This window comes from Pan troglodytes, chromosome 17 (genome assembly GCF_028858775.2).
Source record: "Pan troglodytes isolate AG18354 chromosome 17, NHGRI_mPanTro3-v2.0_pri, whole genome shotgun sequence".
Lineage (NCBI taxonomy): Eukaryota > Metazoa > Chordata > Mammalia > Primates > Hominidae > Pan > Pan troglodytes.
In genome coordinates this window covers 56,675,386-56,693,540 of record NC_072415.2, presented here as the reverse complement: position 1 = coordinate 56,693,540, position 18,155 = coordinate 56,675,386, and the positions used below count along the sequence as shown (strand labels likewise).

Genomic DNA, 18,155 nt, shown 5'->3' with positions numbered 1-18,155 from the left:
AGAATGATTTGTTGAGTTTCTACTGTATGTTCTTTTATTTAACTGTCTTAGCAAACCTGTGTGGAGGAGTTGTCTTCATTTTGTAGATGAAGAAACCGAGACTGAATGAGGTTGGCTAACCCAAATTACACAGTTATTGGTAGAACAAGGATAAAGATTCTAGTGTTCTGATATTCCTGTTCTTTTTCCAATATACCATGCTGCCAGATTGGGCTGAAATATACATGTCCTGAATACAAGTACATCTCTTTTATTCTGGAAAGTGGTATTTGCAGATCTTTTTTTGAAGTGTCACTCTTTTAATCTTCATTAACTTAAAAACATGAATTTGCTTTTATTGAAATATAATTTTTTGGTATGAGGATTGCTTGGATACTGGGAACCTGCTCTTAGCAAATGCAGGGAAGAGGTGTGCAGTTCCAGTAGGGTAAGACCTGAAAGCCCTGAGGGTGTTGGCAGAGGTTCTAGGAGGCATGCGGAAGGACACACGACTTCCTCTGAGTGCAGGCTCTATGCAAACCTTCAGGCATGAGTTCTTTTCAGTGTCTTCAGGTTATTATATTTTTCTTCGCTCTCATGTTAAAATCAAAATTGATAGTAGATTGAAACAAGTGAAATTGCCTTTTTGTTGGTTAAAAAACAGTTGGATATTGACGATTTTTTATTATGTATCCCTAGTATATTCAGCAAACATTAATTGCCAGCTCTATTCCACATACAGTCACCATATGGGGAGGAAACTCGTGTCACCATTATGTTTTAGATGTCAAACTATTGTATCAGGAAGAAAGTCTACACAACTTACCTAAGGAGTTTTACAGTTGTGCAGTGCCATTTTCTTAGAATCTTTTAAATTTTTTTTCTTCATACAGGTTGCCATTCTACATGAGAGCAACCAAAACAAAATGCAATGGCCAAACATACTAACAGATTCTCAGGCTTTTTAAATTTTTTTTTTTTTGCATTCATAACATGTCTTTTTTTTTTTTTAATTTATTTTAAATTTTTTTTGAGACAGGGTCTCTCTCTGTTGCCCATGCTGGAATGCAGTAGCATGAACACAGCTCACTGCAGCTTCAACCTCCTGGGTTCAAGTGATCTTCCCATCTCAGCCTCCTGAGTAGCAGGGACTACCGCCACACGCCACCGCACCTGGCTAATTTTGGTGTCTTTTGTAGAGATCTTTCGCCATGTTGCCCAGGCTGATCTCAAACTTCTGACCTCAAGTGATCTGCCCATCTTGGCCTCCCAAAATAATGGGATTACAGGCATGAGCCATCTCACCTAGCCAAACTTTCAATAATAGTGAAAGTAGTGTATCAGAGAGGTTAGGATTCCTTCTATGTAAGAATAGGGAGCAGTTCCTTCCAAACATGACCAGTTTTTAAGAAAATTAACTTTTCAGTTACTTGAAGAAATGAAGTAACAGATCAAATAGGTTTTTGAAATCTTGTTTTAAGTTTCTGAAATTTTTTTTCTCTCTGCTCAGAAGTGACAACAGGTCTATTCGTGAGACTGTCTTTTGAGCTTTTCCTGGGGGTTCATCAATCTTTTCAGAGCACTTTCTAAGAAAAGAATGAATGCTACTCTTTGGGCTATAGTAGTAGTGTTAACATAAAGTTGGGTAGCTAAACTGTAATATGTGGTATATATTATTTAGAATACCAGACACAGGTGTTTTGATTAGATTTGGTGGATGGATGACAGAAGTTAGATGATGAAAGCAGTGTTTGAGAAAGAGTAAGTCCTATTATCAGTTGGAGAAAGCAGAATGGAGTCCAGCCAGCTAACAATGGAAATAACATGGGATCTGGTGCAGTAATGGGAAACGGAGAAGGAAAAAAATAAATCCCAGGCACTTAAATAAGAAGTGAACCCTGGGTTATTTGGCAAAAACAAGAGAAAATGATAGTGTAGGGTGATAGAATAAATGTTTATTACATTTCACAGTATTTTCGTAAAGTGATTTGCAGTGGACGTGAGTCTGAAAAGTGGGAGCAAATTCTAAAACCTCTGTCCTTGGGACTAAAGGAAGGTATTGTCACAGTAGTTATTGAAGAGGATCTAATTGAGTGTGCATAATTATATTTCTGAACACCATATCTGAATTTTACATAGGAGTTTCACTTTGGTGATTTCAGCTAGTGATTTTCAATCTGTCCTGCAGAGGTGGACTGGGTAGCTGGGGGAGAGAAAAAGAAAGAAAGAAAGCTAGGTTTGATTTTATCTCTTGAGATTCTAGTATGTTAAAAAAAAAAAAAAAAAAGTCCTGCTGAAAAGAGTTGGAAACCACCAGTTTGGGCCTTTTCAACTTAAAAACTCTCTTAATTTAGATTGGTAGTAATTAGTCTACAGTGAATAGAATTTGGATAATGCCAGCTTAACATTTTATAGGAAAAAAGTGTTGCATTACTTAGATAACCATTCATAAAAATAATAAATTTCAAAAAAGCATCATCATCTGATTAAATTAGAATTAGAATTTATTTTGGTGGCACATTCAGGTCCTTTTTAATAACATGCCATAGTCACTAGGCAATTGATAAAATTTTGCTAGCTGGTAACAAATTCCTTCTTAGGAAATGCTCATTAGTTCTTATAAGACCACTAGAGTAGAATTAAATTTAGGGTCAGCAACTTTTATAGTCCTGGATATTCTCGTTTCTGTATGCTGTGGAAATTTTAAGGCTGTGACAGGAGAGATGGAAACAGCATAGAAGAAAACGACAAAAACAATCCCTAAACAGCAGTTTGCAAAATGTGGCCCATGGATACCTGAAGGTCCCTGACACTCTTTGAAAAGAACTACAAAGTTAAAACTTTTTATAATAATATGGACACACAATTTTGGCATTTTGTGTTCTTTTTCTCTTAGGAGCGTAAAGTGATGTTTAACGTGGGTTACCCAATAGATGATGATGATGTCATTGCTCTGATGGCTAATGGAATGTGTGCTTGTGTACTCTTGTCTTTTAAAAATATGTTTTAATTTCTAATATACAAATATTGATAACTATAGCCCACATACATAAAATGTCTTTTGAGGTCTTAATTTTTTTTTTCTTTTTCTTTTTCTTTCTTTTTGAGATAGAGTCTTGCTCTGTCATCCAGGCTGAAGTGCAGTGGCACAATCTCAGCTCACTGCAACTTCTGCCTCCTGGGTTTAAGCAATTCTCCTGCCTCAGCCTCCCAAGTAGTTGGGATTACAGGCACCTGCCATCATGCTCGGCTAATTTTTATATTCTTAGTAGAGACGGGGTTTCACCATGTTGGTCAGGCTGGTCTCGAACTTTTGACCTCGTGATTCCCCCGCCTCGGCTTCCCAAAATGCTGGGATTACACGTGTGAGCCACTGTGCCCGGCATTTTTTTTTTTTTTTTTTTTTTTTTTTGACAGAGTTTTGCTCTTGTCACCCAGGCTGGAGTGCAGTGGTATGATCTCGGCTTACTGCAACCTCTGCCTCCCAGGTTCAAGCGATTCTCCTGCCTCAGTCTCCCGAGTAGCTGGGATTACAGGTGCCCACCACCACACCCAGCTAATTTTTGTATTTTTAGTAGAGATTGGGTTTCACCATGTTGGCTGGGCTGGTGTCGAACTTCTGACCTCAGGTGATCCACCCTCCTCGGTCTCCCAAAGTGCTGGGAGCCACTGTGCCTGGCCTAGGTCTTAATCTTTAAGAGTCTAAAGGGGTTTTGAAACCAAATGAGAACTGATAACTGTAAAAACCGTGGTAGGCTGAGTTAGAACGTTATTTTAAAGAAAAAATTATAAAAATTGACAAATAGGTACTTACAGATTATTCAAATAGAACCAAAAAGTAAAAATGATCATTTTAAATTCACAAGGTCTGTTATTCAGAAGTAACATTACTAGTAGCATGATAGATTTTTCCAGATTTAATTCTCTATATAATTATATGTATGTTTATTGGAAAGTATATATACTGTCCTATGGCTTGCTGTTTTTTAATTAACAGTGTATCTTAAGTATATTAGTATGTGTAGATTGATCTTATTTTAATCATTGTGGGCATTTTGTTGAATAGGTATAGTGTAATTTAATAATGAGTTTAGTGATTGAGTTGTTTCCACACAGTGATTGTGTAAAAAAGCCAACTCACTTACAATGGTGGAAAATTTCTAAATAACCAGCCAATATTTATGTTGGTACTACTTAAAAAGAATAACATGATTTTTAAAAAGGATAATATGAAAATCTATTAAAATTATTCATTTTATAATTGAAAGGATATAAGAAACCAGTTATCTCATTGGGTGCTGAATAGGTATTTAGTCAACGTTCATTTTTAATAGAACAAAAACTTAGCAAAAGAGGAAAAGGTGGGTAATTAAATTAAAAAACTAACACCATTTGTAATGTTATAAAACTGGCATGTCTCTGGGATGTGAGGACCATTTGGATTTGTGATATAGCTCCATCAGCTGTGTCTCAGTGAGTGTGTGGTTTTAACCTCTTGTAGCTTCAGCATCTTCATTGCAGAAATAGAAATGTAGATACCAGCTTTTCTGGAGTCATAGAGTTATGAAGATTTTATGAGATTTATATAAAAGCCTTGGGCATACTGTAAGATTCTGTTTAAGAAATAATTTGTTTTTAAAGGCAGGAAAAATATAGAAAGATGTATCATAAGAAGAGAAGCTGCCCCAGGTTTTATTCTGACCTTTTTCTGTTCTAAGTGATGAGTTATATCGTGCCGCATACCTTGATCGAATCACAGTAATTTCGAGGCTCCCTTTTAGAACTCTGGTTAGACACTTAGATAGAGGCAGTATAGCAGTGAGAGAGTGGACTCTGCAGGGCTGGAGCTTCCCAGGTCAGACCTGCTCTGCCATTTTCTAACTTTGTAACGTTAGGTTACTTAGCTTCTTTGTGCCTTAGTTTCCTTATTTATAACATGGGGATGGTAATAATACCATCCTTTTAGTATAATTGTTATGTAATTGTGAAAGTGTTTTTGAGAGTAATGTGAAGTAGTCAACACTGTACCTTGCACGTAGGTGGAACTATATAAACATTACTTCTGTGTTGATGATTCAGCTAAATTATTTTCTTTTTAAATTACCACATTACCAGGTGTTCATTTTAGAGGAATTAGAAATTACAGATGAACCAAAAGAAAAAGAACATCCTAAAAAGCCTACCTCCCAGGCAGAGCTAAGAATGTTTTAATTTTGCCATGAATTCTTTCAAACTTTATAGCATAAAAATAGGTCCGTCTTCTTCATTTCCTGTTTGTTCTTTTCCCCATTTCCAGTCCATCTCCATTCATTCTCCTATCTGGTCAACAAATACTGAGCACATACTGTCAGCTAGTATTGTGCTAGGACAGTAGGATTCAGTGGTGAGCAGAGATCTAGACCGTCTTTTTGGAGCATAAGATCTAGTGGGAGAAACAAATTTTCAATCAAAATAGCAGGACTGGTTATAAACAGTGATATTTTCTGTAAAGGAAATATATGGGGAGGTTTGAAGGATTATGTAGGAAAACCTGGTCTGATCAAATCTGAGTGTTGTGTACGTCTTGGTGCCAGTGGACCACTACTAGTTGGAATAAGAATTTAACAGCACTAAAGTTAATCAAAAGTATGTTGAAAAATTGACACAGTTGATTATATAAAAACAAATTTTCATAAATGAAAAATATATTTGCAGTTCATATTACACAAAATTTCTTATATAAAGAGTGCCTATAAATAACATAAATGAAAAATATATTTGCAGTTCATATTACACACATGATTTCTTATATAAAGAGTGCCTATAAATAGATAACAAAAGATTAATAACCAAATGGGAAATGAGAAAAGGTTATAGGTAGAAAGTTCTTAGAAACACAAGTGACTCTTAGAAGTAAAAGAAGAGGCTCAACTACCACTTAAAATAAGAGGAATGTAGTTCACAACTGTAATGGGATATTTGTCACCTTCCAGATTGGCAGAGACCGAAGAATTTAATAACATTATATTGAAAAGGTTGAGTGGAACAAAGCATGTTAATACACATGTATGCATAACCCAATAGGTACTTTTTGTGGAAGATAGTGTGTTAATGTGACAAAAATTACAAATGTACTTTTCTTTCCACCCAAAAGTTATACTTCTAGGAATTATAAATATTATAAATATAAAAATCTTAGAAATGTTCATTACAGCATTGTTTGTAGTGATAAAAGATTGGGAACAATTTAAATGTCAGTCATTAGTGTACTGATTAAATAAATTATGATACCTTCATATAATGGTAGCTTTTTATATACCGATTTGTGTGCAGTAGTCACCAAGTTATATGACAGAAGTGAGTTGGAAAACAGTGTGTATTGTATACTATCATTCCTGGGAAAATATTTCTTTAAATACACACTTGGTTTATGCTTAGAACATCTGTGAAAGGACATGCAAGAGATGGATAACAGTGGTTCTCTAAATAGGGAAACTGGGGACCAGGTAAGAAGGAGTCATACTTTCAATGTATATGAATCTGGATTTACATGTTAACCTGTTTTGAAAAAGTGAAATGGTTTTTCAAAAATCATAGGGCAGTCAATGAATAAAAATATATTGTAATCTTCTTGGGAATACATTCTGATTTGGATTTCTATTTCATTTTTATCATCTTCTTGTATGACATCTTCCGACTTTTACAACTGACCATGTTCCCTCTGAGCTCATTCTCCTTTCTGAAATAGTTTTCCTTGTGTTTCCTGTCCTGTAGTTAGGAAAAATGAGGCTGACAATCCCATGCCGTGCAGTGACTTGTACACATCTGCAGTGTTTTGATGCTGCCCTTTATCTACAAATGAATGAGAAGAAGCCCACCTGGATTTGTCCTGTGTGTGACAAAAAAGCTGCCTATGAAAGCCTAATATTAGATGGGTAAGTATATCCCTTTTAACAGCTGATGTGGACTAATACAACAGCTATTGGCAATGCCTTTGTTCACTACAACTTACTGAACTAAATTCTAAATAAATTCTACTCTAGCATAAATCCAGATGTTTGTATGTTTTCCGTCTTATACCTAATTATACTCAATCTTATTTTTTAAACTGTGGTTAGTGGCATTTTTATCTCTCTAATATGATTTACGTTGAGGGCAATGTTTTTGCTTTCCAAGATTATATTTTATAAAGCCCACAGGAAAGAGGGAAAAGTTTGCTTTGTGATGTCATTTTGCTTACCTAGAATTTCTTGAAGTAGCAATTAGGGTCTATGCAAAAACCAGAGGAAGTGATAGGGTAGATACAGACATAGCTCTTAAGTTCAAAACTGGAATTCGTGCCCAGGTATTTCTGACTCTGGAGTCCAAACTTTAAGCATCATCTCTCATATTATATTGCATGTCAGAATTTGGAAAATGACATGAACTAATTTTTAGTATCTTGTTTCAAATAATACTTTTTTAAAAATTGCACGTCATCCATGTACCATGTAAGATTTAGAAAATACAGTTACTGAAAAGATGAAAATAAAATTAGCAGTACCATCCTATGGTGATGACTTTGTTATTGACATTAAAAAAGACTGAAATGATACTTTATGTAATGATTTATATTAACATATACATATGATTTTTACTCAATATATAGTGAAAAGTATCCTAGATTTTTAAAGATACTTGTACAACTTGAAAATGTTTTAAGCCAGGCACTGTGGTACATGCCTGTAGTCCTAGCTACACAGGAAAGTGAGGTGGGAGGATCACTTGAGCCCAGGAGTTCAAGGTGAGCTTGGGCAACATAGTGAGTTGCATCTCTAAAATAAACAACAAAAGTTTTACAAGAGTATTATCTGTGGAGAGGAATGGGGAATGAAGAGTGAATGGGACTTTAATGTTCCTTTCTGAACTTTTCCTTTGCTGAATTTTTATTTTTAGCTTATTTTGAAAAAATTTTAAACCTACAGAGGAGTTGGAACAGTAGCACAAAGAACCTCCCATGTAACTATGACCCAGATGCTTCAGTTGTTAACATTCTATCACAGTTGTTTTATCACTTTCTCCCTTAATATGTGTGCATATACCCATTTTTGGTGTGTGCATTTGTGAATGTAGAGAGAGATGATTATTACCGTTTTTAGAATTCTTTTGAACCATTTGAGAGTTACATATGTCATGCCCCTTTGTACATTAATATTTTGTGATGTGTTTACTAAATTCTTGATATTCCATATTTGTTTCTACTTTTTCAATTTAAAATTGCCCTGTGATGTTAGCATTTTTGAAGGTGGCATTTTGTGTATGTCTGTGGAGTTTTCTTCAAGTTCTTAGAAATAGAAATACTCAAAGGGAATGTAAGACTTTTACTATTTATTATTAAGATGCCTCCCAGGAGGAGTAAGCTATTTTTCCCTTCTAGTAAATCATTTCACTCTCATGCCAACAGGCATAACATCGTCCACTTCTCAGCCCTCTTAGCAGCCTTACGTATTAAAACTTACTTTAAAAATGTCTACTCTTGGGTGTGGTGGCTCACACCTGTCATCCCAGCACTTTGGAAAGCCAAGGCAGGATGATTGTCTGAGACCAGGAGTTTGAGGCCGCAGTGAGCAATGGTCATGCCATTCATTGCACTCCAACCCGGGTGACGGAGAAAGACTCTGTTTCAAAAGTAAACAAAACAAAATGGAACAACAAATAAAAATGTCTACTAATTTCCTAATTGAAAAGATAGCTATTTTGATTTTTAATTTTTGTATTATAGGAGTTATCAGATATTTCTTTAATTCCATATATTGGTCATTATAATATCTTTTACAAATTGCCTCTTAACATTCCTTTTTTAAAAAAGATTTTGCTATGGGCTTGCTCATCTTTTTCTTACTGGCCTATACATAGTCATTATAGATTGAGGATATTAATTTCTCTGTCCACATGTGCCAAATGTATTTTCCCAGTTTGCCTTTTATTTGTATTTATTGTGACCTTTGTTCTCCATTCAGAAGGTTTACATTTTTTTTAATCAAGTCTTGTCTTTTCCTTTTTGAATGTCTTCCTTGAAAGTGTTTAGAAAGTTGTAGAGATTTTATATGAGCACTTGCTTGTTTTCATCAGGCACATTTGTGATTCCTTTTTCCAGTTGTGCAGTTGTTCCGTCATACATTGCTTCATGAATTCATTCAACACAGTACTTACTAAATACCTATCATGTGTCAGATACTAGGTCTAAAAATGGTGAGCAGGGCACTTCTAGTATGGGAGATGGTAAAAAAAAAAAAGTATATTAAGTGTAAAGTGCTGTGAAGGTAAGGAATGACACTGTGGGAGGAAAATCGGGGATGAGGAAGGAACTTTACAGTAGGGAATAGGTGATCCCATTAAGGTAGGGATCACCTCACCCTAGCACCCAGATTATTCTCAACCACATTTACTTGAATAATCTCTCCCACAGATCTGAGATACTACTTGCATTATCTAATACATTTCTTGTAAATACTAGTGTTAACTTCTGAACTGCTATTTGTTCCATTGATCAAAGTATTACTGGGCCAATAAAACTATTTTAATTATTAGATTTCTATTATGTGGTAGTATTTCTTAGGCCATTTCTTTTCAGAATTTTTTTGACTAGTGTCACAATACATTCTGCCATGTTCACTTGAATAAAAGGATTCTCAAATTACACAGAACCTTTTTGGGTTTTGATTTACATTATGCTGAATTTTCAGTATAATTGAGAAAAATAAACCTCTTATGAAGTAGGCGTTTTTGGCATAAGAACTACTCATGTAAAATGTACAATTTGATAAATTTTGACTTATTATATACCTATGAAATCATTATCCCAGTCAAGATAATGAACACACCCATCACACCTAAAGTTTTCTCATGTATGTTTTTAATCTCTCCCTCTCAGTCCTCAAGCAAACACTGATATGCTTTCTGTTTCTATAGATTAGTTTGGATTTTCTAGACTTTTATATGAATGGAATCATAAACTATGTGCTTCCTTTGTCTAACTTCTTTTACTCAACATACTGTTTGAGATACATTTATGTTACATATACCAATAGTTCATTTTTATTGCTGAGTTGCATTCTAACCCAGTTTGTCATTTCATGCGTTGATGGGTTTTTTCTGTTTTGGGGCTGTTGGAAATAAAGCTACTGTGAACATTCATGCCCAAGTCTTTGTGTGGACTGTTTTCATTTATCTTGGGTAAATACTTAGGAGTAGAATGCCTGGTCACATGCCAGGTGTGTGCTTAACTGCAAGAAACTGTCAAACTGTTTTCCAAAGCGGTTGTACTATTTTATATTATATTTCCACCAGCAGTATATGGAGAGTTTTGATTGTTCCTCATTCTCATTAACATTTGGTATGGCTTATCTTTTTTTTTTTTTTTTTTTTTTTTGGAGACAGAGGCTTGCTCTGTTGCCCAGGCTGGAGTGCAATGGCACCATCTTGGCTCACTGCAGCCCCCACCCCCCAGGTTCAAGCGATTCTCCTGCCTCAGCCTCCCCAGTAGCTGGGATTACAGGCACCCACCACCACGCTTGGCTAATTTTTTGTGTCTTTAGTAGAGATGGGGTTTTGCCATAGTGGCCAGGCTGGTCTCCAACTCCTGACCTCAGGTGATCCACCCACCTCAGCCTCCCAAAGTGCTGGGATTACAGGCATGAGTCACCACATCCGGCCAGTTAATCTTTTTAATTTTAGATCATACTAGTGGTATATAGTGGTACTCCATTGTGGGTTTAATTTGCATTTTCCTTATTACTAATTGTTTTGAGCATCTTTTTGCGTATTTATTCTCCATCTGTACGTTTCTTTGGTGAAGTGACCAAACTTTTGCCCCCTTTTTTTTGTTTGTTTGTTTGTTTGTTTGTTTGTTTGTTTGTTTGTTTTGAGATGGAGTTTCGCTCTGTCGCCCAGGCTGGAGTGCAGTGGCATGATCTCAGCTCAGTGCAACCTTCCACCTCCTGGGTTCAAGCAATTCTCCTGCCTCAGCCTCCCAAGTAGCTGGGACTACAGGTGTGCACCACCACGCCTGGCTAATTTTTGTATTTTTAGTAGAGACAGGGTTTCACCATGTTGGTCAGGCTGGTCTCGAACTCCCGACCTCGTGATCCACCCGCCTCAGCATCCCAAAGTGCTGGGATTACAGGCATGAGCCACCGTGCCCGGCCTTTTGCCCACTTTTTAATTGGGTTTTGTTTTCATGTCATTGAATGTTGGTGGTTCTTATGTATACTGGATACAAACGTCTTACCAGGTATATGATTTTTAAATGTTTTCTATCATTTTATCTTTTCAGTCTTTTAACAGTGTATGTCAAATAGCAGAAGTGTCTACTTTGAATGAAGGCTGGTTTACCAAGTTTTTCTTTTATGAAAGATTGTGCTTTTGGTATTATTTTAAGACATTTTCCCTAACTCAAGGTCACAAATATTTTTTCTGAGCTTCCTGTAGAAGTTTTATAATTTACTTTTACACTTAGGTTTATTATTTCTATCAAGTTAATTTTTATGTATGGTGTAAGATAAAGAACAGGGGTTTTGTTTTTGTTTGGTATATGGCCATGTGATTGCTGCACCATCATTTGTTAAGATTTGTTTTTCCTCATTGAATTGCTTTTGCACCTTTTACAAAAATTAATTGACTATATGTGTGATCTCTGAACTGTTCTATTGATTTATTTGTCTAGTTATGTCAGTACTGCATTCGCTGGAAGTCAGGTAGTGTGACTCTTCCAACTTTGTTCTTCTTTTTCAAAATTATCTTGGCTATTGTAGATTCTTTGCATTTTCATACAGATTTTGGAATCAGCTTATCAATTAGGGGAAAAAACCTGCTGGGATTTTGATTTGTTTTTCATTGACTCTGTAGATAAGTCTTTGGTGACATAACAATATTGAGTCTTCTGATTTATGAACAGGATGTATCTTTCTGTTTATTTGTCTCAACAGTGTTTTGTAGTTTTCAATGTGTCTTGTACATCTCTTGTCAAGTTTATTCCTAAATATTTCATATCTCGGTGGTATTTTAAAAATTTTTGTGATTATGGCTAATATATAGAAATATAGTTGACCTTTGTATATTGCTGTCATATCAACATATGTTATTCCCATCCCTTAGTAGTTCTAGTAGCTTTATTATAGATTACATAGGATTTTCTATATAGTCAGTAATGTTTTTTAAATAGAGACAGTTTTACTTCTTCTTTCTAACGTGGTTGCCTTTTGTTTTCCTGCCGCCTTGCATTGACTAGTCTGGTAATACGGTGAATTATGTTGATTGACTTTTGGATATTAAACTAATCTTGTATTGTGGGAATGAACCCCATTTGGTCATGATTTGTTATCCTGTGTATATTTGTTGTTGGATTTGTTTTGCAAAGTTCATGGGGAATGTTGGGTATTTAGTTTTGTTGCAATGCCTGCCTGGTTTTATTATCAGAGTAATGCTGACCTTGTACAATGAGTTGGAAGTAGTGGTATTATTTCTCCTCAAATATTTGGTAGAATTCCCTAGAGAAGACATTGGGCCTAGGATTTTCTTTGTGGTAAAGTTTTTAACTACAGATCCAACTTATTTAATAGACATAGGGCTTCTTAGATTATCTGTTTCTTTTGGAGTGAGTGTAAATAAGTTTGACTAGAAGCTGATTTTTCTGTTTTTCTTTTTTTCTATTTGTTTGTTTTGTTCTTTGTTATTTCTCTTTTCTTTTACTATAATTTGCTTTTTTTTCTAGTTTCATAAAGTTACTGATTTGAGACTTTATTTTCTAATTAGGGAAGATTAATGCTATAAATTTTCCTTTAAATACTACTTCAGTATTTAAATAATACAGTCCACAAATTTTATTACATTTTTATTTTCATTCAGTTTAAAATCTTATTTTTATCTTTGACTCATGTTTCTTTTGTTTAGTTTCCAAGTATTTGTTTAGTTTCCAAGTTTTCAGGTTTTTCTGGTACGGACTTAATTTGAACTTAATTCAAATACACTTTGCTTATTTTAAATTTATTGAGACTTCTTTTATTTCTCTTTTCTTCCCTCCTTCCCCTACCCCATTATCCTTTTTTCTCGTAGTTAAAGTTTATAAATTATTTTACTGTATAGTAACCTTTGTCTGCTGATGTTTGTTTTTTGTGCTGTGTTAGAGGTTGTTCTTACTGCCAGCCTCAGCTAGGAGGCTCCAGGTATCTACTTCTCTCTAGCCATTTATACTCATTGAGTTACACAGGTGATGCTCAGTAAGTTACTTAACTATTATGTTGCCTGTTACAGATTTAAAACATAGGACAAAGGGAGTGTAATAATTGTTGTAAAGTATAAAGTATTGCAATACCAAAAGAAAAGGGGGTCAGCTAGCATTACTTATGTTTTCAAGGTAATGTGTATTACTTTCTTATTTCACCTTTAGGCAAAGCTGTTGATCACATGTATGTACTTCTTAATTGTTTTTTAGGCTTTTTATGGAAATTCTCAATGACTGTTCTGATGTAGATGAGATCAAATTCCAAGAAGATGGTTCTTGGTGTCCAATGAGACCGAAGAAAGAAGCTATGAAAGTATCCAGCCAACCGTGTACAAAAATAGAAAGTATGTGTAGAACAGCAGCAGAGAGTAAAGCAGTGAGACTCGTGCAACATTATCATTAATCTTGGCCCCTAGAACTATATGTTTGGAATTCAGTCTTTTGATTATATGTAGTTTTCCCCCAAATGATTTTTATTCTTTCCTGAAGGAATGTGCTAAAGTTTATACCATCTTATCAGCTATTTCATAGTATATTTTTCCTGTGTAGAATAAAGGAAACATTCATCTAAAATCATTTTAAAATATGATGTTTATTACAAAACAAAAAGTCACAAATGAATTTATATGGACAGTTTTTCAGAATTGTTCTTAGAGTATCTGTAGGTGGAACCCTAGGTGGAGGTGAGGTTAGAGAGGCTGCATCATTGGTTAATGGCCTTGGTGGTTTGGGGATGGTCACAGGTTAGTTGCTCAGAAAGTAAACAAATTGTTACCTTCCATTTCTTTGTGGGGAAGAATTTTAACATTGCCTTGATTACCTAGAATGTATACTCATCCATCAACTGCCTGCATCCATCCACACTAAGTAGGGAAACTGAGGGCATTTGGAGTAATTGAAACGCACAGGTGAACTTAAGAGTTTCTTTTTATCTAACAGTCTCATTGAAACCCACACGTGAACTTAGAGTTTCTTTTTATCTAACAGTCTACTCACTGCATTTCAGTTTTGTTCTGATTACATTTGAAGTTCTAACAAACAATGTAATGAATGGAGTAAGAAGAAAGGGGAAAAAATAAAGGATTTATGCCATTATTAATTATTCCTCTGCGATTGACACTAAACCTGAGTGCAGTGACCAAGGTTTCTCTCATCTTTCAGAAAAATGGGGAGTGATTTAGTTGATAAGTTTCTGTTGCTTTTCCATTATCAGCTGTCATTCATTTTTAACTAAATACATTACAGATAATAACATATTTTTCTGTGAAAATGTGAGTTAACAAATATGGTATGTGAGACTGTCTTTGTGGGTAGAAAGAACCTACGTGATTAGCAGATAATTCATAAGAAAAGTTTAAATGTCTTAGTAACTTAATTGAGAGGTTTGGGTTTTTTTCAACTTAATCAAGATGAAAGTTTTTATCAAGTTCTGGCTTATGGTGAAAAGTCTGTACTTTCTTTGATATAAGCATAATTGCTAGAATGGAAATATCTGGTTCTGAGCTAACTGTGCCACATGTGTGTGAGAATACATAGCTGGTGAACTCACCCATTCTTGTCCCATGACCTGAGACCAGTTCCCTAACTCTGCGTGTCTTTCTGTAAAACGATTGCTGACCTGCAGAGACAGGATGAGCAGTAGGAGCTGCACAAATCCTTCAGTGGTATTGGAGGCATAACTAAGAACATTCTGTCTGAATGAGACTTCTAACCATCTGTCAAGGAATAGTGCTCACCTGTCTCCCTAGGTGAACAACCATTTTACAGACAGGTCTGGAGTTAGGGAGTTGGTATTTGTCCATGGGTTGGAGTATGTGGCTTCACTGGCTATATGTTGTCAGGAACATACTATACTGAATATACTAGACTCTACCACTAGAGTTTATTTGTGTTATACCTTTAATTTTTTTTTCCTTTTGTTTCTTTACATGCAGGTTCAAGCGTCCTCAGTAAGCCTTGTTCAGTGACTGTAGCCAGTGAGGCAAGCAAGAAGAAAGTAGATGTTATTGATCTTACAATAGAAAGCTCTTCTGACGAAGAGGAAGACCCTCCTGCCAAAAGGAAATGCATCTTTATGTCAGAAACACAAAGCAGCCCAACCAAAGGGTTTGTTAATTTATAGTTCACTATTGTTCATTACCCTTGCAACTAATTGCTCTTGGATAGATTTATAAATGTCTCTTTGGGAAATGGCATAACTGTAGAAGGCTATTTTAATTTGCCTTTGTTGAGTTGAAATATTTTCGAGTAAGCACATTGTTTATAGGAAGCAAATTTTGATGGAGAAAATATTTACATCTTTGGAAAGTGAGCGTGTGAGGTATTTATTTCCTACCTGAGACTTTTTGTTATTTTCTTGAACCTGTTTGTAAGGAAATTTGGCATCTTAGACCAGATGAGAAAGTCTGGTGTAATGGAGTGTGGAACTGGGAATCTGACAAGTATGGATTCCAATTTTGGCACACCATCGCTTACTTGTTCTGTGATCTTAGATGAAATACTTAATTTGATTGAGCCTCTTTTTTGTGTTCTGTTAAATGGAGCTAAATAACGCCTATATTACAGGATCATTTTCAGGTTTTAATGAGATGAAAGAAAGCCTCGGTGTCAGGCGTGTGGTAATTTCCCAATAAAAATTGATTCCTTTCCCTTCTCACCCTCTCCAGGGCAAAATATAGGTGGGTAGGATGGCATTCTACCAGAATTTTAGCGTGGATTCTCTGTAAGTTATCTGGCAGAAGGCATTACTGACCTGCATTAAAAATCAGGTTTGGGTATTTAACAATAGTTGCTTTTTCAGAGAGGTTTTGAACCATAAAAGGAGATAACAGGAGAGTTCTCCTGGCTGTCTATGAACACATTCTTTCAAACTTGGGTTTGCTAGTGTCATCTTTTTGGCCTCTTGGTCCACTTGGTTGTCTAATGGCTTTACTGAGTTATAATTTACATAGCATAAAATGTACCCATCTTAAGTATATAATTGCACAGTTCAGCGATTTTAGTAAATACATAGAGCTGTGCAATCATCACCATGATTCAGTAGTAGAATATTTTCAACACCCAAAAAACTTTCTTCATGTTCTTTTGTAGTTTATTCCTATTTACACCCCAAATCTAGGCAATCGTTTTTTTGTCTCTATAATGCCTGTTTAGACATTTTATATAAAATGTCTCGTTTTGCAACATTGTTTATTTTTATAATTTTAAGAATTAAACCTTTTCAGCTGCCTTCTTTGCTGTTAAAATACTTACATTTCCAGATATAATTTACACATATATTAAAGGCATATATTTACTTCTACCCATTTAATTAGAATGAGGTGGGGTTTTTGTGTGTGTGGAACAAAATGAGGAAGTATTTCAAGTGGATTTTTTCCTGGTGTGCCAATCATTTATTGCTCCTTTGAGACAAATTGGTTGGTACATCTGTAATTTAAATGATAAACAGAAAATGAAGTTATAATTTTGAAATGGTTACGTTCAAAATGTATCTTGAAGGGGAATGAATGCTTAGATGTGATGTTTCTGGATTTTACTCTGTAATGATACGCTTTAGAATATAGTGGAAAAACATGAGTTGCAAGTACTGTAGTTGGCTGAATTCATGCCAGGTTGAGAGGTCATGCCTAGTGATGCTGACTCATGAGTTGTTGTGATCTTGGAGCATGTCTCTGGTGGCATGCCACAAGGGTCTACCCTCTGTCCTTTACTACATTTTTATCTATGTTTGATAAGTCCATGAAACAGGAGGGATGGCACATACACAGTGGGCGACAAAATCTGAAATGACCTCAGTATGCAGAGGAATAAGGATAGTTTACATCTGTGATCAGCTACTATAGAGATAAATGTTAAGGTTCCTCATTTAGGCTGAAAAGAAAACAAAAACTAACATTGGTAAGTATAAGATAGAAATTTGTGACTAAACCAGCAACACATGAAAGTTTATTTTAAAAATCTGTATAAAGCGCAGCTACCTAGTTCGTTCCATGAAGCTGATGTAGCCCTTAACACCCAACCTAGACATACATACACATTAATACACGGAAGAACTCTGAAGAAACAGACTCACATAGAAAGATAAATGAAAATTCTGAATTCAGTCTTAGGAAATCATTTAATTATATATTAAAATGACATCTGTGACCAACTAGAGTTTATCCCAGGAGTGCTTTAATATTAGGAAATACATTGATAAGATGGATCTTGTCATAAGGACAACTTTGTAGTCATCTTCATGGATGTTGGAAAGGCCTTCAGTAAATTAATTGCCATTTCTGATAGAAACTCTTTCAAATGTCAGGTTTCAGTTAATGGTTTGAAGAGTTCACCACTGAAATCAATTTGTTCTTAGCATTAATAAAATAAGCATAGTGTCCAGGATCCATACCATGCCAGTTTTGTTCCATTTTAGGCTATATGACTCTCAGAGCATTTCAGTCAGTGCTGATCATCAAGAATGGTATTAACAAATGAGTATGGCCAGAGCAGGGGAACGGGAAGGTGAATAGTGGAATCTGGAGCAAGATGGATGAGTGGATCTTAAGGACTGAAGCTGTTAAACTAGGAGAAGAGATTATTTGATACCCACCTTGTAGTTCTTAAAAGGGAGACGATGACTAGCTGGATTAAGTTTGTTCTTTATTACCAGATTTAGGTCCAGTGGACTAAAGATACATGGATAAACTTTATATTGGAGCTTTCTGAATACTAGGAAATTTAATCTTTTGTCCCAAAATCGTATTTTCTGTGTTAGAGTGTCTGCCACCTGTCACAGTGTCATAGTGGAGGCTCATGCTGTAGTTATATCATCTCTGTGATCCCCTCCTACTCTTAGACTTTTGTGACTTTGTTCTTGGTTGTCCTTTTCATATCCTTTCTTGTAGTTCAGCATCTAGAGTTTTTATGGTTTTCCTGTGCTGTGTAAGTTTATCAT

General features: G+C 35.4%; 1 protein-coding gene across 18 annotated transcripts in view; it reads left to right on the top strand.

Moving 5' to 3' along the window:
* The window catches only part of PIAS2 (protein inhibitor of activated STAT 2), a 128,293-nt gene that overhangs the window by 74,361 nt on the left and 35,777 nt on the right, over positions 1-18,155 (top strand). For all 18 annotated transcript variants that reach the window (XR_010152075.1, XR_010152070.1, XR_010152071.1 and 15 more), the window contains 3 exons: positions 6,733-6,893; positions 13,430-13,563; positions 15,154-15,325. Coding sequence is in view for 11 of the 18 variants with exons in the window: in XM_054672188.2 (XP_054528163.1) it covers positions 6,733-6,893; positions 13,430-13,563; positions 15,154-15,325 (467 nt within the window). In the remaining 7 variants the exon portion in view is untranslated. The remainder of the gene's footprint in view (positions 1-6,732; positions 6,894-13,429; positions 13,564-15,153; positions 15,326-18,155) is intronic.